At 49.3% G+C, this 25,418-nt stretch overlaps 1 protein-coding gene across 1 annotated transcript in view; it reads right to left on the bottom strand.

The window, feature by feature from the left end:
* Nucleotides 1–252: 252 nt before the first annotated feature.
* Nucleotides 253–25,418, bottom strand: part of LOC131396896 (carcinoembryonic antigen-related cell adhesion molecule 5-like) — a 129,274-nt gene continuing 104,108 nt past the window's right edge. The window contains exons 5-8 of the mRNA XM_058529398.1: nt 12,645–12,923; nt 11,981–12,235; nt 10,467–10,745; nt 253–551 (exon numbers count right to left, since the gene is read on the bottom strand). Of these exons, the coding sequence (XP_058385381.1) occupies nt 265–551; nt 10,467–10,745; nt 11,981–12,235; nt 12,645–12,923 (1,100 nt within the window). The 3' untranslated portion in view covers nt 253–264. The remainder of the gene's footprint in view (nt 552–10,466; nt 10,746–11,980; nt 12,236–12,644; nt 12,924–25,418) is intronic.

Genomic DNA, 25,418 nt, shown 5'->3' with positions numbered 1-25,418 from the left:
CTGTAAGTCTTAGGTATAATTTATGACATTAAAAATGGTAACAGAAAGAAAAAGAAAGAATCTTGTGCGAGGTCACACAGTATAAGCCAGACTCAGGATGAGAAACTTACTACATTTGACTCAGAGACTGAGCTCTGAACTATTTTGCCATTATGTTTATTGTAATCATGTCCTAATGGATATTCTGCCCCCTGTGACTTCTATCCACTTTGTACAACTTTGGGAGAGTCATCGTCCCGGGAAGATGTAGGATCGGACAAGAGGTCACTTACATTTCACATCCAGGCTGAGGACGTCGCTTCTGCTGGAACTGACCAGGTTGGAGACCTCACACTGATAATCCCCGGCATCCTCTCTCCTGACGGGGTCTATGGTGAGGGTGCTGTTGTCCTGGGACAGCTTCACCCGCTCTGTGAGCCAGAGACTCTGGTTACTGAAGAACCACTGGATGGAGATCTCAGTGTCATTTGTGAGGCAGGTCAGGACTACGGAGTCCTTATCTTCTGTGACTTTGGTGTTGCTGGCTTCGATGGAGGGCTGTGCCACTGGGTCTGTGGAGAAACAGAGGAGGTGACTGAGTGAGAGTGGGGCCGGGCTCTGGGGCTATGCTCCTTCCTCAGAGATCTCAGTCAGTTCAAAGATCCCACGGTGGGCTGTGCGAAGGTGACCAAGAGGATGGCCGTGGCCCTGTGCACAAGGTTTTAAGTATTCATTAAGGTGACAGTCTGTAAAGCGAGGGCTGCACCTCCTCTCTGACCCGCATATCACCCCAGGATGACCCCTGACCAATTCCCCTGGACCCCTCCGTACTATCAGCACCAGGAACCTCTTCTCAGACCACATGTCCAGCATCCTCATAATCAAGTGGAATTTTTCTCTCCGGAACTTTAGTTGCCTCTTTTCCTAGAACTTTCTTTGACTCTAAAAATATCAGGTCCTATTTCCTATATACACTTTTGTGTGTTATGGGGAAGGCAGGCTGTCCATGTTGGGGCCAAGGGAACTTTATGGAGAAATTGGAACTTCTGTGCATTGCTAGTGGGAATGTAAAACGGTGCAGCTACTGTGGATAATGGTATGGCAGTTCATCCAAAACTGAACAAAATATTGCCATTTGATCCAGCAATTCTGCTTCTGGTAAATATGGAAAAGAATTGAAAGTAGGGATTTGAACACACGTGGTCATAGCGGCATTATTCACAGTAGCCAAAAGATGGAAAGAACCAAAAAGTTTATCGACTGATGAATGATAAGCAAAATGTGATATATACATACAAGGGAATGTAATTCAGCCTTAGAAAGGAATGAAATTTTGATATATGCTACAACATGGATGGAACATTGATGACATTATGCTAAGTGAAATAAGCCAGACACGAAAGGACAAATACTGTATGATTCCACTTACACAAAGTACCTAGAATAGTCAATTTCATAGAGACAAAAAGTAGAATGATGGTTGCTAGGGACTGCGGTGGGGAAGTGGGGATTTATCGTTTAATGGGTACAGAGTTTTAGTATAGTAAGATGGAAAATTTCTAGATGGATAGTGGGAATGACAGCACAACAATGTGAATGCATTTAATTGCATTAAATGCTATACACTTACAGATGCCTAAATGGTAAATCTTATGAATATTTTAGCACAAAACATTTTCCATTTAAAAAATGGTAACAGAAAAAAAAGAATCTTGTGTGTGGTTGCACAGAAAATGCCAGACCCAGGATGAGAAACTTAGAATATTTGATTCAGAGACTAAGCTGTTAACCACTTTGCCATTCTGTTTACTATAATGATCTCTTAATTGATAATCTGCCTCCTATGACTTCTATCCATGCTGCACAACAGTGGTAGAGTCATCTTCCCAGGAACATGTAGTATGGGGCAAGTGGTCACTTACATTTCACATCCAGCCTGAGGAGGTCGCTTTTGCTGGAACTGACCAGGTTGGAGACTTCACACTGATATTCCCCAGCATCCTCCCTCCTGACAGGGTCTATGGTGAGGGTGCTGTTGTCCTGGGACAGCTTCATCCTCTCTATGAGCCATAGACTCTGGTTATTGAAGAACCACTGGATGGAGATCCCAGTGTCATTTGTGAGGCAGGTCAGGACCACAGCGTCCTTATTTTCTGTGACTATGGTGTTGCTGGCTTGGATGGAGGGCTGTGCCACTGGATCTGTGGAGAAATAGAGGAGGTGACTGAGTGAGAGTGGGCCTGGGGCCACAGTCCTTCCTCAGCCAGTTCTCAGATCCCACTGTGAGCTGTGTGAAGGTGACTGAGAGGATGGCTCTGGCCCCTATAGAAGGACGAGTGTTTTTGTTCAGGTGACAGTCTATAAGGGGATGGCTGCACCTCCTCTCTGAGCCCCTAATAACGCCAGCATGACCGCAGACTGGTTCCCCATGTCATCTCCATAGTATCAGCTCCAGAAACCTCTTCTCAGCCCATGTATCCAGCATCCTCATCAGCAGGTGCAATTTTTCTCCCATTAGCTTTTGTGTGACCCTTTGCTAGAGCTTTCTGTGACTTTATGAAAGATCAGGCGTGCTCTTGGGTATGGTAGATTTAAATAGAGAAGTGAAGGTGTTTCTTTTGTTAAATAGTTTATTAGAGAATGATCATGGCCCAGCCAGTCATCATCACCTTAGGACCTAGAGAAGTTCCAATCTAAAGGATTTCTCAATGTGAATCGGACTTTTACTTCTTGGTTCATGGATTGAGTATCACAGAGAAGGAAATCTGTAGAGAGAAGTGGTCACAGTTTTAATAAAATGCTGGTACACTTAGCCCTCTCTGTAAACTCTAAACTTTTTGGCACTGCTCCTTCCATCCCATGAAGGGACTTCATGGATGAATCTACCTATTTTTCCAAGTGTTCACCATAATTCACTGTACTCCTTTGGTATAGGTACTGTGCTGGTGTCACACAGTGTCATACAGTTGGTGACTTCAGAGCAAGGAGACGGCTCATCGGAGTCTGCACCGAGGCTTGCTCTTTTCCCATTTTCCTGCAGCCTGGCCTGAGAAAGGCTCTGGTGTCAGTGGGTGGCACAATTTGGCCAGATTGAGGACAGGCTGCCCATGTACCTTCTCCACATGCCACCACAGGTGGCATCAGAGCAGAGTCAGTCATAAGGTGAGCCAGGAACAGAAGGACCTTCTTCCTTCTCCCTCTGTGAAGCCCCCTCCACTGTGTGGGGCTTTCTGGGGCTGAGAGAACCCTCTCCCAGATTCCAGGCTGGACCCGCATCTGCTCTGGGAAATCAGAGAGCAAGGGGAGGAAGAGTCTGCAGAGATGTCGTGGGAGGGTTCAGGAACAGGATGGACACAAGATGGGCAATAGCTTTCGGGAGGCTCTTTCCTGAAAACCGGACAGATTTCCACACCAAAGCCTGGTGCCAATGGTCCAGGGAGCTACTTACCAGAGACTGTAATAGTCTTGACTGTGGTCTTATTGAAGCCAGTGACAGAGTTATGGACGAGGCAGGTATAGGATCCACTATCATTCGCAGTGATGTTGGGGATAAAGAGCTCCTGTGTGGATTGCTGGGGCCTCCCATTAATAAGCCAAGAATACTGTGCAGGCGGGTTAGAGGCCGCGTGGCAGGAGAGGCTGAGGTTTGCCCCTGCACGGTAATAGCAGTCTGAGGGGGAAATGGTGGGGGCAGCCGGGCCATCTAGAGCAAACAGAATAAAGCCATTTGTGATGTAATCAGAGGGAAGGGGAAGCTCCTGGTCTGTACGAGGGCCACAGTATCCTTCTGAGCCAGGTCACAACCTTGCCTTAAAAACTCCCAACCATGACCCCTCTGTGTTCACTCATCCTGAGTCTGAGACATTAACCTGTTTCTCCCATCACAGGTTTTTGACCCCGAGCCTCTCAAGGCAGCAGCAGCCCGTCCCCTCCTAGTCTTGGCTCAAGGCTGGGCCTGCCCAGATTTGCCTGAGACAGGAAGTCATGGCCAGCCTGGTGTCCAGGGCTGAGGGTCTGTGTACACAAATCTGAGAGGGATGAATGTGGCCTGGCCTCTGGTAGTGTGGATTTGGGCAGACACCCTGGGCCAGGTAGGGACAGAAGTTACTCACAGAGAACATTGAGGTAGAATGGATCACTGCGACGGGCACTCACTGGGTTGCGGGTTTCACACTCATAGGGTCCTGTGTCATTCCTTGTGACATGGAGTAAAGTGAGAGTCCTGTTGTCCAGGGACAGCTCCAGCCAGGTGCTGTCCAGGAGGCTCTGATTGTTGATCAGCCACAGGTAGGTGGTGTCCTGAGTCTCAGCTTCACATGTTAACACTACACGGTCCTCATGCTCCACGGGCCTGGAGTTGTTGCATGTGACGTTGGGTTTGGTTAACTCCGCTGCACGGATAACAGACAGAATATTGCCCTGTGTGGGACCTTTGATTCCTCTAAAGGCCTCTTCAATCAGAGTTGGCATCTCTCACCTCTCAGCCAACCCAAGTCCTTAAAAGAATAAGGCAGGTCTGTGTATCCCAAGGCAAATGCATAAGGATCTGAGCACTCAGAGAATGTAAGGCCACCTGCTCTAGGTCTGGGAGAAAACACAGACTTTCCCAAGTCAAATAAGCATCACGGTTGGTCATGGAAAGACACAGGATTGGGAGTCAGAGACCACCCAGTGTTTCTCCTTGTTCTTCACTGGCCAGCTAACTGTCTGACCAACCTTGGGGTCCTCACCTGGAAAGTGTGGGTGCTCAGGCCTTTTCTATTACACAGACCTACATCATCTAGTATAGATGTGTTTTCCCTGAGGCCTTGCTTTCCAGGGTTATCCTAGAGATGGGTAATGATGGGCCTTTGTATAGTTCTTAAACTCAGAGAGGACTGAGCAGCATAGCCTGGAACTGGGTATTTGAGCGAAATACTATACTGGGAGATCAGGAGCAAGCCCAGAGGTCAGTTCTGTACTCAGGCTGCAGGGCCATGAAGTTGGGCATGTATGCCCAGGTGGTCCATGGTGACTGGCATGGGACAGTGACTCCATAAAGGATAGAGCAGAGTTAAGACTAGAAATGATCCAGAAAAGAATGAGAGGGTCAGGCGGGGGCTGGCTGGCTTTGAGAGCAGAACCATGTGCCCTGCCCTTGGTCTTTAAGGTCTCTTCTCCAACTGCAGAGGGCAGTGAGGACCATGTTGATCTCTCTTGAAATACAAGTAGATGTTTTCAAATGCAGAAGGGTGACCAGTACAAAGGGGAGGAGGTGGAATCTAGCCCTCATGGACCATTTTTAAATAAAATTATGAGACAGAAATCTGAGGAGAAGTTAAATTTTTTCCATACTGAAAATTAATATTAATGCCCCAAAGATGTAACACCAGTTTCTGGAGGAATATCTCTCTAGAGAGCACTAAAGTTCGTAGGCCAAGTTCTGCAGTCCAACCAGGATCACATTATCATCAAAGGAAGATGCTACAGTGGGTTTGAAATCAGTGGCCCCCTGGGTAGAGAGAGACATGTGAGTCCTGTTATGAGGACAGAATTGATTAGGTGGCAAGTCTGACGTGTCTCTGTTACATAAAGGGAGGAATACTACCAAATTAGTTGAAATGATATGTGTTATGTTAGTATATTTAGGAAAGCGGTCTCTGTCACCAATTTATATGGTCAGTCAGGCAAAATGGGAAGAAGGTCCAAAGCTTGCATGTGGCTCTCTTTCAACCTCCAGAAACATAAGTTTGATCAAATTTATCCAAATTGGGCAGTGTCTAAGTGAAAGGACAGAGGCTGGTGGATCTCACCATCTGTGAGCATCCTACCCTATGGTAAAGGTGTCATTATGAGGACTTATGTGTGTGAAATAGTAGGACAGTGCAGGGTCTGGCCAGCCCCACCTTGGGAAGGTCTCAGGAACCACTAGATTAATGGGAGCCTCACCAGGATGAGGATGTGAGTCAGGAGTCAAAGGGGTGAAATGAGCCTGTGAGCTTTTGAGGACTGCAGACCTATCCTTCTGCCTTTGACTTCCTGGTTGAATCATGTAGAGAATCATGTCCCTGTCACATGGCATATTCCACTTGTTGCCATTGTGGAGGGAAAGAGCCCTGGATGGTGGCACAGTGGAAGCTCATTCTCCTGGTGACTTGGGGTAACTAGCTCATGATGGAGCCTCAAGGGGCTGCTGCTCCCACTTATTTCTCTGTCCTTGACTATTGCCAGGAGGGTGGGACTGGCTACAGGTGTTAGTGCCAGAATTCGGGGAGGCTTAAGAGTGGAAGAAGCTGTGCGGAACAGGGTCTGTCCCAGCTGGAATGAAGGGGGAGGATGATGAGGGACACGGAATGTGCAAAGAGAGCCAGAAACCTCCAAGGTCAGAGCAGTGGGGGTTACCAGTGACATCAAAGACCTTAGGCACCAAGAGCCCACGGCTCTCCCAGGGACAGGGCCAGAACGGCCTTAAAAACTCTTCTATTTTCTGAGCAGCCCCACAGTCATGATACTCTTTTCTCGGAGTGGCTTTAGGGGCTGGTGGTGAGAGGGATGGAACATGGGTCTCAGCCCCTGGAGAGACAGAGAACAAGTGTGGTCATAAGCTAGGATTCTGAACCCAGGTTCCAGTCTGTGAAGAGGTTAGGGATCATTCATTCATTCACCATTCATTCCTTCCCTCCTTCCTGAAAGAGCAATTGAGTTGTTGGGTCCTGTGCTGGTTGCAGGTGTAGAGTGGGGAATGAGAAAGCAAAGTCCTTCGCTTTGTACTCCAGTGGGAGTGACACCAACACATCAGGAAACAAAGTGATTTCAAGTTGAGTGCAGGGAGATGTGGATCAGCCACCTGAGGGGGCGGCCTGGATTTTCCCTGCATTGACTCTGATTGTTGATGCAGGTAATTTGGTTCTTGAGTAAAAACAAGTTAAATCTCCATTTGCTGTCACTCTCCAGATCAGAAAATCTACCTTGAGCTGTGGATCTCTAAGAAGAAACTGTTTGATCTGGTCCATAAGGCCCCCAGGGTGGTGGAGAGATCGGGGCTGTGGCTGAACTAAGATCTTGCCATGACTCTGATCTGCCACTCATAGTCTATGTGACCCTGATTCAATGACTGTTTCTCCCTGTGCCTCAGTTTCCCCCAAATAAAATTAGGTAAATGGTCTCTGGATTAATATGTTGTCTGTGAATTATCCTTAAAACATCCCCAAATACTTGCCCTAAAGCTTAGTATGGAGGAGCTGCCCAAATAAATGGCATTCTAGAGAGATAGCTCCCTGTGCCTGGTCCCTGGTGGATGAGGAGCTGCCAGGAGCATCTTCTGTCCTCCGTTCCTCTCTGTGGATGGTGACCATCCTCTGGAGTCCCCTACGCCCCCAGGGCAGTTGGCTAATGGCCTGGGGACCTTGTCCATCTGTGGTCTCCATGCCAAGTCTCAGGTGAAGGATCAGGCTCCGCCCCTGCCCAGCTGTGGCTCTTTGGGCTGAGCCCTGGCTGGTGACCAGCTCCGGAGCCTGGGACTAGGGCAGCCAGGAAATCATTGTTCCCAGTCAACCCTGTCCAGGTGGCCAAAATCTAAACCTGGCACAGGCTGCCCAAGGTCACTGGAGTCAGGAGCCCTGAGACAGGGGTCTGGGCAGGGGCTTCCCAGATATAGCTTCCCTGTGAGGATCCCAGGGGGCCCCTCAGGCCAGGCCCTGACGGAGCTGTGCAGAGTCTTCCTCATGGTCATGTTCATGGGGAGGAGCCCAGGGGGCTGGACTGAGACTGATCTCCCTCTGCTGAGTTACTCTCATCAGATTGATTCTTCTCTCTGCAGGGAATGTCTGCAAGACCTGGATTCTGGGAAAGGAATTCCGATCTTATGAAGTTTGTCTCCATTGTATGTGTCCTGCACTAAATGCTCAAACCTCAACATGAGACGTAATGCAGAGGGGGATGTAGGCACAGTCCAGGCCTGTTAATCCTGTGTGTGTGTCACCCCACCCAACCCAAGAGGACAGAGAGGAATCACTCACGGTATACGTGGAGCTGTCCAGTTCCTACTTGACTTAGAAAACTTTTTGTCCAGGCTTGTAGCGTGTAGTATCCTATGTCCTCCTGGGTGACGTTCTGCAACAGCAGGGATCCATTGGGGTATATCGTTTCCCGACCACTGTATACGGGCCCTGGGGTAATTTCTTGTGTGTCTATCACATATGTTGCAATTTGTTGATTGGGATCGACTCTGTCCGCTTTGAACCAGCCATAGCCTATGAGATTCTCTGTCAGATTGTGGACAAGTAGAAGAACATCCTTCCCTTGGACACCATTGGGTGGCACTGATTCAATAGTGAGTTGAGCAGTGGTGGGCGGTTTCCAGATGACTGAGAGTAGGAGGGAAGAGAGAGAGATCAATCAATATTTGTACCTATGTACTGGGATGGAAAGATGAGGCCCTGGGTCCTGAACAGGTCTCTTCATCTCTTAGACTTGGAGTGTCTGTGTGTGTGTGTGTGTGTGTCTGTGTGTGTGTGTGTCTGTGTCTACTGCTCAAGGTCAGGAGCACGACCACCATTAAGTCAGCCCCTCTGGTCTTGTGATTTCCTCTGTTCCCAACACTCTTCCCAGGTGTCTGCCTGGCTCACTCCCTCACTGCCCTCAGAGCCCTGCTCACTCTCAGGGGCGTCCTGGGGAGATGCCTTCCCTGACTTCCCCTCTAAAGACCCTCTGTCTTCACCGTCTGCCCTTTCCATGCTCTGTTCCCTTCAGAAAAAGCAATCCTAAACTTCATGTGGAATTTCAAGGGAACCGAAATATCCAAGAGTATTTTCAAAAAGATCAAAGTAAGAGGACTCACACTTCCTGATTTCAAAATTCACTGCAAAGCTATGGTAACCAAACAATGTGGTACTAGGATAAAGACAGACATCTTGACCAATGAAATGGAATAGAGAGCCCAGAAATAGACCTTCGCATATATTGTCTAATGATTTTTGACAGGGGTGCCCCAACCATTCAACGGGGAAAAGACAGTCTTTTCAACAAATGGTGTTGGGAAAGCTAGATATGCATGCAAAACAATGAGGTGGACCCCTTACTTAACACATTATACAAAAAATTAACTCAAAATCGATCAAAGACCGTAATGTAAAATCTCTTGGAAGAAAACATAGGGTGAAAGTTTCATGACTTTGGATTTGGCAGTGATTTCTTGGACATGAATCCAAAGGCACAGGTAACAAAATGAAAAACAGATAAATTGGACTTCACCAAAATTAAAAACTTTTGTGCATCAAAGAACACTTTCCAAAAAGTGAAAAGATAAGCCAAAGAATGGGAGAAAATATTTGCAAATTATATATCTGATAAGGGATGAACATCCAGAATATAGAGAACTACAGCTCAGCAACAATAAAAAACTCAGTCAAAAAATGGGCAAAGCACTTGAGCAGACATTTCTCGAAAGAAGATACACAAACAGCCAATAAGCACATGAAAGGATGCTCAGCATCACTAACCGTTAGGGAAATTCAAATCAAAAACACCATGAGGTACCACCTCACACCCATTAGGATGGCTATTTAAAAACAAAGAAACAAACAGAAAACAACAAGTGTTGGCGAGAATGTGGAGAAATCGGAACTTCTGTGCATTGTTAGTGGGAATGTAAAATGGTGCAGCCACTGCGGAAAATGGTGTAGCAGTTGATCCGAAAATTGAACAAAGAATAGCCATTTGATCCAGCAATTCCACTTCTGGATAAATACCCCAAAGGACTGAAAGCAGGGATTGGAACAGATATGTGTCTACTCATGTTCACAGCAGCATTATTCACAACACCCAGAGGGTGGAAACAATCCAGAAGTTCACAGATGGATGAATGATAAACAAAATGTGACATATACGTACAAGGGAATATTATTCAACCTTAAAAAGGGATACAATTCTGGTATATGGTAAAATATGGATGCAACCTTGAACATATTTATGCTGGGTGAAATAAGCCAGACAGAAAAAGGACTAATATCGTCTGATTCCACTTATACTACTTACCTAGAATAGTCAAATTCATAGAGACAGAAACTAGAATGCTGGTTACCAGGGGCTAAAGCAGGGAGTGAGAAATTATTGTTAATTGGGTACAGAATTTAGTATAGTAAGATGAAAAAGTTTTGGAAATGGATAGCGGTGTTGGTTGCACAACAGTATGACTGTACTGATGCCACTGAGGTATACACTTAAAAATGGTTAAAATTGTAAATCTTAGGTATATTTTATGACATTAAAAATGGTAACAGAAAGAAAAAAAAGGAATCTTGTGCGAGGTCACACAGTATAAGCCAGACTCAGGATGAGAAACTTACTACATTTGATTCAGAGACTGAGCTCTTAAGTATTTTGCCATTTTGTTTATTGTAATCATCTCCTAATGGATATTCTTCCCCCTGTGACTTCTATCCATTTTGCACAACATTGGGAGAGTCATCGTCCTGGGCAGATGAAGGATCGGACAAGAGGTCACTTACATTTCACATCCAGGCTGAGGAGGTCGCTTCTGCTGGAACTGACCAGATTGGAGACCTCACACTGATAATCCCCAGCATCCTCTCTCCTGACGGGGTCTATGGTGAGGGTGCTGTTGTCCTGGGACAGCTTCACCCGCTCTGTGAGCCAGAGACTCTGGTTATTGAAGAACCACTGGATGGAGATCCCAGTGTCATTTGTGAGGCAGGTCAGGACCACAGCGTCCTTATGTTCTGCGATTGCGGTGTTGGTGGCTTGGATGGAGGGCTGTGCCACTGGATCTGTGGAAAACAGAGAAGGCGACTGAGTGAGAGTAGGACTGTGGTCACAGTCATTCCTCAGCCAGTTCTCAGATCCCACTGTGAGCTGTGTAAAGGTGACCGAGACGATGGCTGTGGCCCCTATAGAAGGACGAGTGTTTTTGTTCAGGTGACAGTCTGTACGGGGAGGGTTGCACCTCCTCTCTGAGCCCCTAATAACGCCAGTATGACCGCAGACTGGTTCCCCATGTCAATCTCCATAGTATCATCACCAGAAACCTCTTCTCAGCCCATGTATCCAGCATCCTCATCAGCAGGTGCAATTTTTCTCCCATTAGCTTTTGTGTGACCCTTTGTTAGAGCTTTCTGTGACTTTATGAAAGATCAGGCGTGCTCTTGGGTATGGTAGATTTAAATAGAGAAGTGAAGGTGTTTCTTTTGTTAAATAGTTTATTAGAGAATGATCATGGCCCAGCCAGTCATCATCACCTTAGGACCTAGAGAAGTTCCAATCTAAAGGATTTCTCAATGTGAATCGGACTTTTACTTCTTGGTTCATGGATTGAGTATCACAGAGAAGGAAATCTGTAGAGAGAAGTGGTCACAGTTTTAATAAAATGCTGGTACACTTAGCCCTCTCTGTAAACTCTAAACTTTTTGGCACTGCTCCTTCCATCCCATGAAGGGACTTCATGGATGAATCTACCTATTTTTCCAAGTCTTCACCATAATTCACTGTTCTCCTTTGGTATAGGTATGTGCTAGTGTCTCACAGTGTCATATAGCTGGTGACTTCAGAGCCAGGACACAGCTCAGTCGCTTTTCCCATTTTCCTGCAGCCTGGCCTGAGAAAGGCTCTGGTGTCAGTGGGTGGCACAATTTGGCCAGATTGAGGACAGGCTGCCCATGTATCTTCCCTACATGCCCCTGTCCCACCACAGGTGGCATCAGAGCAGAGTCAGTCATAAGGTGAGCCAGGAACAGAAGGACCTTCTTCCTTCTCCCTCTGTGAAGCCCCCTCCACTGTATGGGGCTTTCTGGGGCTGAGAGAACCCCCTCCCCACATTCCAGGCTGGACCCACATCTGCTCTGGGAAATCAGAGAGCAAGGGGAGGAAGAGTCTGCAGAGATGTCGTAGGAGGGTTCAGGAACAGGATGGACACAAGATGGGCAATAGCTTTCGCGAGGTTCTTTCCTGAAAACCAGACAGATTTCTACCCCAAAGCCTGGTGCCAATGGTCCAGGGAGCCACTTACCAGAGACTGTAATAGTCTTGACTGTGGTCTTATTGAAGCCAGTGACAGAGTTATGGACGAGGCAGGTATAGGATCCACTATCATTCGCAGTGATGTTGGGGATAAAGAGCTCCTGTGTGGATTGCTGGGGCCTCCCATTAATAAGCCAAGAATACTGTGCAGGCGGGTTAGAGGCCGCGTGGCAGGAGAGGCTGAGGTTTGCCCCCGCACGGTAATAGGAGTCTGAGGGGGAAATGGTGGGGGCAGCCGGGCCATCTAGAGCAAACAGAATAAAGCCATTTGTGATGTAATCAGAGGGAAAGGGGAGCTCCTGGTCTGTACAACGGCCACAGTATCCTTCTGAGCCAGGTCACAACCTTGCTTTAAAAACTCCCAACCATGACCCCTCTGTGTTCACTCATCCTGAGTCTGAGACATTAACCTGTTTCTCCCATCACAGGTTTTTGACCCCGAGCCTCTCAAGGCAGCAGCAGCCCGTCCCCTCCTAGTCTTGGCTCAAGGCTGGGCCTGCCCAGATTTGCCTGAGACAGGAAGTCATGGCCAGCCTGGTGTCCAGGGCTGAGGGTCTGTGTACACGAATCTGAGAGGGATGAATGTGGCCTGGCCTCTGGTAGTGTGGATTTGGGCAGACACCCTGGGCCAGGTAGGGACAGAAGTTACTCACAGAGAACATTGAGGTAGAATGGATCACTGCGACGGGCACTCACTGGGTTGCGGGTTTCACACTCATAGGGTCCTGTGTCATTCCTTGTGACACGGAATAAAGTGAGAGTCCTGTTGTCCAGGGACAGCTCCAGCCAGGTGCTGTCCAGGAGGCTCTGATTGTTGATCAGCCACAGGTAGGTGGTGTCCTGAGTCTCAGCTTCACATGTTAACACTACACGGTCCTCATGCTCCACGGGGCTGGAGTTGTTGCATGTGACGTTGGGTTTGGTTAACTCCGCTGCACAGATAACAGAGAGAATATTGCCTTGTGTGGGACCTTTGATTCCTCTAAAGGCCTCTTCAATCAGAGTTGGCATCTCTCACCTCTCAGCCAACCCAAGTCCTTAAAAGAATAAGGCAGGTCTGTGTATCCCAAGGCAAATGCATAAAGATCTGGGCAGAGAATGTAAGGCCACCTGCTCTAGGTCTGGGAGAAAACACAGACTTTCCCAAGTCAAATAAGCATCACGGTTGGTCATGGAAAGACACAGGACCGGGAGTCAGAGACCACCCAGTGTTTCTCCTTGTTATTCACTGACCAGCTAACTGTCTGACCAACCTTGGGGTCCTCACCTGGAAAGTGTGGGTGCTCAGGCCTTTTCTATTACACAGACCTACATCATCTAGTGTAGATGAGTTTTCCCTGAGGCCTTGCTTTCCAGGGTTATCCTAGAGATGGGTAATGATGGGCCTACCTATAGTTCTTAAACCCGGGGAGGACTGAGCAACATAGCCTGGAACTGGGTTTTTGTGGAGAAATAGTATACTGGGAGATCAGGAGCAATCCCAGAGGTCAGTTCCGTACTCAGGCTGCAGGGCCATGAAGTGGGGCAGGTCTGCCCAGGTGTTCCATGGTGACTGGCATGAGACAGTGACTCCATAAAGGATAGAGCAGTATTAAGGCTAGATATGATCCAGGAAAGAGTGAGGGGGACAGGCGGGTGCTGGCTGGCTTTGAGAGCAGAACCCTGTGCTCTGCCCTTGGTCTTTAAAGTCTCTTCTCCCACTGCAGAGGGCAGTGAGGACCATGTTGATCTTTCTTGAAATACAAGTAGATGTTTTCAAATGCAGAAGGGTGACCAGTAGAAAGGTCGGAGGGTGGAATGTCGCCCTCACGGACCATTTTTAAATAAAATTATGAGACAGAAATCTGAGAAGTTAAATTTTTTCCATATTGAAAGTTAATATTAATGCCCCAAAGATGTAACACCAGTTTCTGGAGGAATATCTCTCTAGAGAGCACTAAAGGTCGTAGACCAAGTTCTGCAGTCCAACCAGGATCACATTATCATCAAAGGAAGATGCTACAGTGGGTTTGAAATCAGTGGCCCCCTGGGTAGAGAGAGACATGTGAGTCCTGTTATGAGGACAGAATTGATTAGGTGGCAAGTCTGACGTGTCTCTGTTACAAAAAGGGAGGAATACTACCAAATTAGTTGAAATGATATGTGTTATGTTAGTAAATTTAGGAAAGAAGTCTCTGCCACCAATTTATATGGTCAGTCAGGCAATATGGGAAGAAGGTCCAAAGCTTGTATGTGGCTCTCTTTTGACCTCCGGAAACATAAGTTTGATCAAATTTATCCAAATTGGGCAATGTCTGGGTGAAAGGACAGAGGCTGGTGGATCTCACCCTCTGTGAGCATCCCACCCTATGGTAAAGGTGTCATCATGAGGACTTCTGTGTGTGAAATAGGCAGTAAACCAGTCAGACAGTGCAGGGTCTGGTCAGCCCCACCTTGGGAAGGTCCCAGAAACCACTAGATTAATGGGAGCCTCACCAGGATGAGGATGTGAGTCAGGAGTCAAAGGGGTGAAATGAGCCTGTGAGCTTTTGAGGACTGCAGACCTGTCCTCCTGCCTTTGACTCCCTGGTTGAATCACATAGAGAATCACGCCCCTGTCCCATGGCATATTCCACTTGTTGACATTGCGGAGGGAAAAAGCCCTGGATGGTGGTACAGTGGAAGCTCATTCTCCTGGTGACTTGGGGTAACTAGCTCATGATGGAGCCTCAAGGGGCTGCTGCTCCCACTTATTTCTCTGTCCTTGACTATTGCCAGGAGGGTGGGTCTGGCTACAGGTGTTAGTGTGAGAATTCGGGGAGGCTTAAGAGTGGAAGAAGCTGTGCGGAACAGGGTCTGTCCCAGCTGGAATGAAGGGGGAGGATGATGAGGGACATGGAAGGCTCAAAGAGAGCCAGAAACATCCAAGGTCAGAGAAGTGGGGGTTACCAGTGACATCAAAGACCTTAGGCAGCAAGAGCCCATGGCTCTCCCAGGGACAGGGCCAGAACGGCCTTAAAAACTCTTCTATTTTCTGAGCAGCCCCACAGTCATGATACTCTTTTCTCGGAGTGGCTTTAGGGGCTGGTGGTGAGAGGGATGGAACATGGGTCTCAGCCCCTGGAGAGACAGAGAACAAGTGTGATCATAAACTAGGATTCTGAACCCAGGTTCCAGTCTGGGAGGAGATTATGGATCATTCATTCATTCACTCATTCACCAATCATTCCTTCCCTCCTTCATAAAAGAGCAATTGAGTTGTTGGGACCTGTGCTGGTTGCAGGTGTAGAGTGGGGAGTAAGAAAACAAAGTCCTTTCCTTTATACTCCAGTGGGAGTGACACCAACACATCAGGAACCAAATAAGTGATTTTAAGTTCAGTGTAGGGAGATGTGGATCAGCCACCTGAGGGGCGGCCTGGACTTTCCCTGCATTGACTCTGATTGTTGATGCAGGTAATTTGGTTCTTGAGTAAAAACAGGTTAAATCTCCTCTTGCTGTCACTCTCCTACCAGAAAATCTACCTTGAGCTGTGGATCTCTAAAAAGAAGCTGTTTGATCTGATCCAACGGCTGGTTTTGGGGTCCATAGATGTCCCCAGGGTGGTGGAGAGATCGGGGCTGTGGCTTCACTAAGATCTTGCCATGACTCTGATCTGCCACTCATAGCCTATGTGACCCTGATTCAATGACTGTATCACCTTGTGCCTCAGTTTCCCCCAAATAAAATCAGGTAAATTGTCTCTGGATTAATATGTTGTCTGTGAATTATCCTTAAAACATCCCCAAATACTTGCCCTAAAGCTTAGTATGGAGGAGCTGCCCAAATAAATGGCATTCAAGAGAGACACCTCCCTGGGCCTGATCCCTGGTGGATGAGGAGCTGCCAGGAGCATCTTCTGTCCTCCGTTCCTTTCTGTGGATGGTGACCATCCTTTAGAGTCCCCTATACCCCCAGGGCAGTTGGCTAATGGCCTGGGGACCTTGTCCATCTGCGTACTCCATGGCAAGCCTCAGGTGAAGGATCAGGCTCCGCCCCTGCCCGGCTGTGGCTCTTTGGGCTGAGCCCTGGCTGGTGACCAGCTCAGGAGCCTTGGGACTAGGGCAGCCAGGAAATCATTGTTCCCAGTCAACCCTGTCCAGGTGGCCAAAATCTAACCCTGGCGCAGGCTGCCCAAGGTCACTGGAGTCAGGAGCCCTGAGACAGGGGTCTGGGCAGGGGCTTCCCAGATATAGCTTCCCTGTGGGGATCCCAGGGAGCCCCTCAGGCCAGACCCTGACGGAGCTGTGCAGAGTCTTCCTCATGGTCATGTTCATGGGGAGGAGCCCAGGGGGCTGGACTGAGACTGATCTCCCTCTGCTGAGTTACTCTCATCAGATTGATTCTTCTCTCTGCAGGGAATGTCTGCAAGACCTGGATTCTGGGAAAGGAATTCCGATCTTATGAAGTTTGTCTCCATTGTATGTGTCCTGCACTAAATGCTCAAACCTCAACATGAGACGTAATGCAGAGGGGGATGTAGGCACAGTCCAGGCCTGTTAATCTTGTGTGTGTGTCACCCCACCCAACCCAAGAGGTCAGAGAGGAATCACTCACGGTATACGTGGAGCTGTCCAGTTCCTACTTGACTTAGAAAATTTTTTTTCCAGGCTTGTAGGGTGTAGTATCCTATGTCCTCCTGGGTGACGTTCTGCAACAGCAGGGCTCCATTGGGGTATATCGTTTCCCGTCCACTGTATACAGGCCCTGGGGTAATTTCTTGTGTGTCTATCACATATGTTGCAATTTGTTGATTGGGATCGACTCTGTCCGCTTTGAACCAGCCATAGCCTATGAGATTCTCTGTCAGATTGTGGACAAGTAGAAGAACATCCTTCCCTTGGACACCATTGGGCGGCACTGATTCAATAGTGAGTTGAGCAGTGGTGGGCGGGTTCCAGAAGGTTATGAGTGAGACTAGGAGGGAAGAGAGAGAGATCAATCAATATTTGGACCTATGTACTGGGATGGAAAGATGAGGCCCTGGGTCCTGAACAGGTCTCTTCATCTCTTAGACTTGGAGTGTCTGTGTGTGTGTGTGTGTGTGTGTGTGTGTGTGTGTGTGTGTGTGTCTATGTCTATGTCTACTGGTCAAGGTCAGGAGCATGACCACCATTACGTCAGCCCCTCTGGGCTTGTGATTTCCTCTGTTCCCAACACTCTTCCCAGGTGTCTGCCTGGCTCACTCCCTCACTGCCCTCAGAGCCCTGCTCACCCTCAGGTGCATCCTTGGGAGATGCCTTACCTGACCTCCTCTCTAAAGACCCTCTGTCTTCACTGTCTGACCTTTCCCTGCTCTGTTCCCTTCATGCCACTTGTGTGTCCCTGACATCACATTCAGATTTCTTTGATTGTCTGTCTTTCTCTCCATAGAATGTGAGCTCCTGAGGGCATGGACTTGTGTGATCTTGTGGTACCTCCAGTGCCTGGAACAGGCTGCAAACACCTTGGATGAATGAATGAGTGTTCTCAGGGCCCTCTTCGTCCTGGTGTTTGTTTGTCAATTTCTGAGGTTTATTAGTAATGACCATGTTTGGTGCCCCTGGTTATGTTCTTTTTCTGAAGTATCACTTGGATATAGTTATCTTATTTTCAAAATGTAACTTCAAAAAAATATTGCAGTTATGAGTTTCCTACCCCTCACCAACTCCAGTTCACTAAAATTTTCCTGTTGCTGAGCCCCCTCCACCCATCCTACTCTGAGCCCATGTCCTCTACTCTCAGGTCCAAACAAAAGTCCTCTGTCCTCTCTCAGAGCCCTGTCCTCCCCAGGAGACCCCAGCAATCTCTGTCCTCTATCTACTGCCCACCTTCAGGGAATCATCCCCTCTTACCTGCCAGCAGGAGACCCTGCCAGGGGCTGTGCCCTCTGTGGGCAGGGGCTGAGGGGGGCTCCATGGTGTCTGCTGCCTGCTCTGTCCCTCCCTCTTTGAGAAGGGCCTGGGCTCCAGAAGTGCTCACAACTGCCGCTGTCCAGATGCTTCAGCTCTGCTGTCCTTCCTGCCTCTGCACTGAGCCTCCTCCAGGGGCAGGAGTGCTTAGTGGGGTCACATGCACTGGGGGCGGGGTCTCTGCCCAGGTCCCTCCCTCTCCTCCTCTCATTCCTGCCTCTCCTTCCCCTTTCTGTCTACATTTTGGTTCCCTGGCAACAGTGGAGGCCTCTCCCTCTTTAGCTGTGATTCCCTCCATACACACACGTAAACACAGACACACAGACAGACAGACAGACACACCCTTGTTTGGACAAGCACAAACCTGGGGCACTGCTGCCCTGGGCAGTCCCCACAACTCTGGGTCAGGGTGCACAGTCAGTGTCCCCTGCAGCCCTTTCTCTTTCACATTTGACTTTTCCCTTCAGAGCTGGGGTTCTGGGGCTACATAGGGAACTCTTGTCACAGGGATATCACTCCTGCTCTGAGTCACAATCACCTGTGGAACTTTGTAGAATTTGTGAATGCCTAGGGGACACCTTAGAAATGCTACTTTAGCAGCGGTCCAGGTTTGTGGATACACAGCCAGGCTGAGACCCCATTTTGTGGGGTGGGGCAGCCTCTCCCCTTCTCCTGTTCAGAGTCAGAAGATTCTGTTAAGATGCAGATTCTGACCCGGCAGGTGTGGGGTGGACCCGAGAGTCTGCCTCTAACGAGCTTTCAGGTGATGCTGATCACACTGGCCTGGGGGGCACACTTGCAATAGCAAGGCTGATGGGGACCCCTGACCCTGAGAGGGATGACCCACCCACCCCAGCATTGGCCTCTGCTGTGTCCTGGCTTTGGGGTCTGTCAGCACCACGCAGATACCCAAGGGTCTCCAAACCCGGGGACTTATTTTTGTTTGTGACACAGAAACCCAGCCTGGCACCAGTGTCTTCCCCGTGTCCTCAAATGCTCTGGGAAGGTTGGATTTACTCCCCACAGGAAGGCCACAGAGATGACTTGGGGGGTGAGAAAGGGGCAAGCTGAGTGATGACTGGTGAGGGTACCCACCCTCCATCTCTGAGTGTCACCAGCCTGGCCTCTGCTTCCAGGGACAGAGACCCAGTAGCGGTGTCATTTTAATCTGCAGTTCTTGGGTGTGAAGGGGGAGGTTTCCTGAGTGTCCCGGGTGAGAGGATGGTGGTGGTGGGAGGTCAAGTGGCTGTGGGCTCCTTGGTCCTCGGGAGAAGGCTTCAGGGAGACCACCCCCCTCTCCATGTGTGTTGGCTCAGCTGTGACTCGGAGCCTGTCCATGTGCTCCCTGACCATCCTGGAGGCCTCTGTCCTCTGCTTGGCTGACTTTCCTGTGGTCACCTGCCTTCCCCATGGGTGGTGCCAGGCAGGTGGTGGGGACCTGCTCAGGGACCCCTGACAAGGCAGGCTACTCAGAGGCCCTTAGAAGGAGTGGGCAGGACAGAGTAGGCATGTAGGAGGGGCCCAGAAGGATCTGTTAAAGGGAGGGATGGAAATCAGGCTCCTTCTCCATCTCCTTAGCCAAAGCCACTTTCAGGTGTTAATTGTCTGTGTGTCCCAATGTCGCCCCCTGGAGGGCATGAAGAGACCTGTGGCCAATGTCAGGGGCTGCGCCAGGGATGCTGACCAGGCCCCAGGGGGTGTGAGCCGACCCTGAGCCGTGTGCAGATGTGGTCATTGCATCCAGGCTGAGAGGCTGGTAAGTTTGGGTCCTGTGCTTTGGGGATCCCAGGCTGCCAGACTCCACCTCAGTGCAGGGAGAGCCCAGGGAGAGGACAGATGTTGCCCAGAGGATTCCTGGTCTCGTGTCAGAAGAACTGTCCCCTGGGGGATGTGCTGTCTCAGGATGAGCTTTCTGTCCCTGAGATTTAAAGAGTGGGGTAGAGTGTCTCTTTAAGCTTTTGGGAGAGGACAGTGCCCCGGGGGTTAGGCCTCAGAATGTCCTGTTTCCTCCATCACAGCACTGGGGTCTTGCATCAAGTCAACCGTGTCCCTGTCCGTTGTCTGCTCTAGGCCTCCCCACAGAGCCCAGGAGCTGCAGCAGCTCCACGTGGAGACTCAGACAGGGGATCCCCTAGGTTCCACTGTTAGGAGAGGGGAGGCCCCTATGGGACCCTCAGCACCTCTGAGATGGAAGCAAACAGATCCTGGTTCTTCTGTTGAATCCTGGATGGCAAGTTCCTCTCATTCCTCAGGATGCCTTGAGCTGGTGAGATGCCTTCATAGGACCACAGTCAGGTGTCCCCACAGACTAGGGACCCTGTAGGTGGGGAGTTGTCCCCTGATTCTTTTGAGGTCAAGATGGGGCTCCCTCCTCTCCTGGTGGTAAGTCCAGCTGGTGTTGAGAATTCAGAGTTTGTCCCAGGTCAGGTCTCTGTGAGAAGAGGAGGGACACAGGCTGCTGGCTCAGGGCCTCCAAGGAGTGAAGTCACTTACAAGGTAGAGGGGGGAGGGGGTGTGATCTTCTGGGAGTCAATAGGGATATGAACCCCCACTGTTATGAGGTCCCTGTCCTCCCTCCTGACTCTACAAGGGGAAAGGCCCATCCCAGAGACAGTATTGCTGGCCTCCTCCCATCCTGATGTCAGTGGCCCCGTGTCTACACGGAACGTGCTCTGACCCCCAGGTGTCACACAGGCATGACAGGCTTCTGTTGTGTGATTTCCGTCCTCTATTTAGTGAATATTTTCTGAGCATCTGTGATGTGTCAGGCCCTGATGTGGGCCCTGTGAACTCCACAGAGAAGAGGACACACGTGGGCCCTGGGGTTACGGAGTTTACCTTGTGACAGGGAGACAGGCACTCAGAGAAAATCATGGAACTAAGGAGTTAATTGTATTTGAGAGAAGGGCCATTAAGGGAAAGTGTCTGGTGTGTCAGGAGCATGTAATGAAGTCTCAGTTGGTCTGGGGATCACCGAGAGCACCCTGAGAAAGTGACCTTTTGGCTGAGACCTGAAGTGAGAGTGGACGTTCATCCCATAAAGGGCGAACGGTGTGGAGGGAGGAGCTGCCTACAGAGGGACCAGCCTTTAAGGGGGTCGACGCCAGGCTGGGTGGAGGGGCTGAGAGAGTGTAGTGTGGGGAACTTGGAGAGCGAGGAGGACGGTGGACTGATTGAGACTAGTGAGGAACAGACCCTGCTGGGTGTGGGCGATGCTGAGGGAGATCAGCAGCTCCCTGGGGAGCCTCCAGAGTAGCTCTGCTGCCCTCCGCTGGACAGGGATGGAAGCGCAGAAGGCAGAGTCATCACGCCATACGGCTCTGCATGTGTATTCAACATCAGTTCATAGACATTTCACATGGGTCATATATCATATTAATGCTCTATCATATTCCCGCTCTGTGAGTCCCAATCTCCGTTGCTGTAAGTACACTGGCTCTGCCTCTTTCCTCAGTGACACGTCACCAAACTCAGATTCCCAGGAAAGCGTATCAGTTTGTGTTTGTCTCTGTAAGTTACACTATGCATGCCGTTGGGTGGAGTGGTGTGTGTGGTTGGAGGGCTGGCTGGTGGTTCTGTGGGAAGAAGGAGGAGCAGAGAACCAGGGATGTTGAGAGGGAAAGGTCTGTGTCAGGGGAGCAGAGGGGGAAGGATGGACAAGTCAACTTCCCTTCTCACTCCCAGGGCCTGGTGTCCAAACAGGAACCCTGATTATGAGAACACACAGCACCACACACCTCTCTGTGTCCCTGGGTCAGGTAAGATGGGAGCTGCTTCCTCTCCTGTTCATCAGGACCTGGGCCTCACGTGTGCCCTGTGCCCATGGCTTAACTCTCAAGTGTTAAGTCCACATTGATCCAGGGTTGTTGTAGGCACTCTCTGTGCATATCAGCTATGAATGGAGGAGCCCTGGTCCTGAGATGGCTTCACACACACAGTTCCACACAGCGCCCAGGCTGGGCCCTCACAGTGCCTGTTTTTTTTCTCTTCTCCCCTGCCCATGCCTGGGGTTTCTTTCTTGTACCACCTTCTCCCTGGGCCTCTGTGGACAGCCTCAGCCAGTAGCCTCACTGGCTCCCATTGCAGGCACCTGCTTCTATGCTTGCTGCCCCCTCACAATCTCTGGGCCTCACTAGCCTCTCATTTATTCTGACCCCTGACCCCTGTGAGGGAAGAAGGAGGAAGCTGAGATTGGCGCTTTCCAAGGTTCTGCACTTTCTGAGTAGCTTGAGAGTGAGGAATCCCGATGTGTCAATGGAATCATTATTGTGTCTCCTGGTGGAAGCATTCCTCTCTTTGGAACTAAGACCTCTAGGCCAGCAGACCATAATGTCCTGGGGACAGGAAGCAGAGATCTTGCTCGTGGATCACTCGAGGGATAGTGAGTGGTGTCACTCCCATTTTCACCCCTTGATTCCCGGACCTGAGAACCATGGGTATGGGAGAAGCAGCACCACATATTGGACACTGATTCAGAGCGTATACCAGAGTACCTTCCCCCAGCCCTGCAAGGTACTGCTACCTAACTGGTGCTGTAACTGACTTTCCAAAAGGCCATTCCACTTATCTATCAAGCCAGCTGCTTCAGGATCGTAGGACTGGTGGATTCCATGAGCATGGGCCCACTGCTGCATTTCATTTGCTATGAAGTGAGTCCCTTGGTCAGAAGCATGCTGTGTGGAGTACTATGATGTAGGATAAGGCATTCTGTGAGTTCACAAATGGTGGTTTTGGCAGAAACATTGTGTACAGGGAAGGCTAATCTGTGTCCAGAGTAAGTGCCTATCCCGATAAGAACAAAACACTGCCTCTTCCATAACAGAAATGGTCCAGTGTAATCAGCCTGCACTAGGTAGCTGGCTGATCACCCTGGGGAATGGTGCCATATCGGGGGCCCAGTGTTGGTCTCTGAGCTGGCAGACAGGGCACTCAGTGGTGGCCATAGCTAGGTTGGTCTTGGTGAGCGGAAGTCCATGTTGCTGAGCCCATGCATAACCTCCATCCCCGCCACCATGGCTGCTTGGTTCATGAGCACACCAGGCGATGACAAGAGTGAGTGGGGAAAGAGGCTGACCGGTGTCCACAGACCGGGTCATCCTATCCACTTGATTATTAAAATCCTTCTCTGCTGAGATGAATGGTGAGCATTTAGAGAGGTTTGTCCACATACTTCTTGCCCAGACCTCCTTGTCACCAGCTTTGCAATCATGTTCTTTCCAAGTCCCTGACCATCCAGCCAAATCACTGGCCACAGCCCATGAATCAGCATATAATCAGACATCTGGCCATTTCTCCTTCCAAGCAAAATGAACAACCAGGTGCACTGCCCGAAGTTCTGCCCACTGAGAGGATTTCCCTTCACCCCTGTCCTTCAGGGAAGTCCCAGAGAGGGGCTGTAGGGCTGCAGCTGTCCAATTTTACATATTGCCTGCACATCCCACAGAACCATCTGTAAACCAGGCCTGAGTCTTCTCTTCCTCCATCAACTGATAGTAGGGAACTCCCCTTGGGTGTGGTTGGGAGAGAGAAGACAGTGTAGCAGAGGTGGGACCAATGGCATTTGGGCCACTTCTTCATGTAACTTACTTGTGCCCTCAGGGCCTGCTCAGGCCGGATCATGTATATACCACTTCCATTTGATGATGCAGTGCCGCCGTGCATGCCCAGCTTTATGGCTTGATGTTCAGACAACACCCAGTTCAAGACGGAACTAGTGTCAGTTCAGAGCCTGTGTCCAGTAACCCCCAAAGGCCTAATTATATCCGTTTCCCCAGTGCACATGCAGCTCAGGTTGCATGATAATTAGGTGGCCCATGGTCAAGTGTTCAGTCTCAGTTACTAAGTTCCAGTAGCAAGCCAAAGGCTGTTTCTCAAAATGAGGGTCATTATCCTCAGAGGATAGCAAGGCTTTGGTCCAAAATCCTAATGGCCTGTGCTGTGATTCACTTACGTGCACCTGCCAAAGTCTCCAAACACCGACCCTATCTGCCACTGACACCTCAAGCACCCTTGAGTCTGTTGGATTATATAGCCCAAATGGCAGAGCAGCTTTCACAGAGCCTGGACCTGGTGCAGTGCCTTCTCTTATCCTGGATACCACTTAAAACCAGTAGCTCTTTGCTTCACTTGGTAAATGGGCCAGGGTAGCATACCCAAATAAGGAATATGTTGCCTCAAAATCCAAAGAGGCCCACCTGGCATTGTCATAGGAGGGACCAGATGTAACACCAGATTATTCACCTTAGAAGATACATCTCGATATTCTCCTCACCCCTGGATCCCTAGAAATTTCAGGGAGGGAGCAGCCTCCTGAATTTCTGTCAGATTTATTTCCCATGTCCTCACATGCAAATGTCTTATCAATAAGTCTAGAGCACTTGCTACTTCTTGCTCACTAGGTCAAATCACCATGATGTCATCAATGTCATGGACCAGGGTGATGTCTTGTGGAAGGGAAAGACTATCAAGATCTTTGCAAACTAAATTATGACACAGGCAGGAGAGTTGATAGACCCCTCAGATAGGATGGTGAAGGTGTACTGCTGGTCTTGCTAGCTGGAAGCAACCTGCTTCCAGTGGGTCTGTACTGACAGGTGTGGAGAAAACTATTTGCCAGATTGATAGGTGCATACTAGGTGCGAGGGGATGTTTTAATTTGCTCAAGAAATGAAACTACATCTGGTACAGCAGCTGCAATTGGAGTTGTCACTTAGTTAATCTTATGGTAATTTACTGTCATTCTCTAAGATCCATCTGTCTTCTGCCAAATATTAGAATTGAATGGAGGTGTGGTGGGAATCACCACCCCTGCATCCTTCAAGTCCTCGATGGGGGCACCAATCTCTGCAGGCCCTCCAGGAATGTGGTATTGCTTTTGGTTTACTATTTTCCTAGGAGAGGCAGTTGTAGTGGCTTCCACTTGATGTTTCCCACCATAATAGCCCTCACTCCACAGATCAGGGAACCAATGTGGGGATTCTGCCAGCTGTTGAGTATGTCTATTCCAATTATGCATTCCAGAACTGGGAAAATAACCACAGGCTGGATTTGGGGACCCACTGGCCTCACTGTGAGATGACTCTGAGCTGAAACTCCATTGACCACCTGACCTCCAATAAGCCCCTACTCTGGTGGGCCACCGGGACACTTTGGGTCTCCTGCAGTTAGTGTCAGTTCAGAGCCCATGTCCATAAATCCCCCAGAAGTCTGATTATTTCCTTTTCCCCACTGCACAATCACCCTGGTAAAAGGCCATGCATATCTCCAGGGAAGGCTGGGAGAAAGATTAACAGAATACATTTTGGCAGTATAGTAGGGTCCTTCCTCAAGGGGACCGGGCCTCTCCTTTATTCAAGAGGTTCTAAGTCTTTAAACTAGTTCAAGTCTGGGAATTGACTGAGGGGCCGTAACACTCTGTTTCTATAACTCAAGCTAGACTTTTGTTCACTTAACCTAGAACTCTTCTGCTTATACAGATCAAGGGAGAATTTAGTAGATTTCCCACCCATTTTATTTCTG

Source organism: Diceros bicornis, chromosome 34, assembly GCF_020826845.1.
Source record: "Diceros bicornis minor isolate mBicDic1 chromosome 34, mDicBic1.mat.cur, whole genome shotgun sequence".
NCBI lineage: Eukaryota > Metazoa > Chordata > Mammalia > Perissodactyla > Rhinocerotidae > Diceros > Diceros bicornis.
This window is presented reverse-complemented; position numbering and strand designations above follow the sequence as displayed.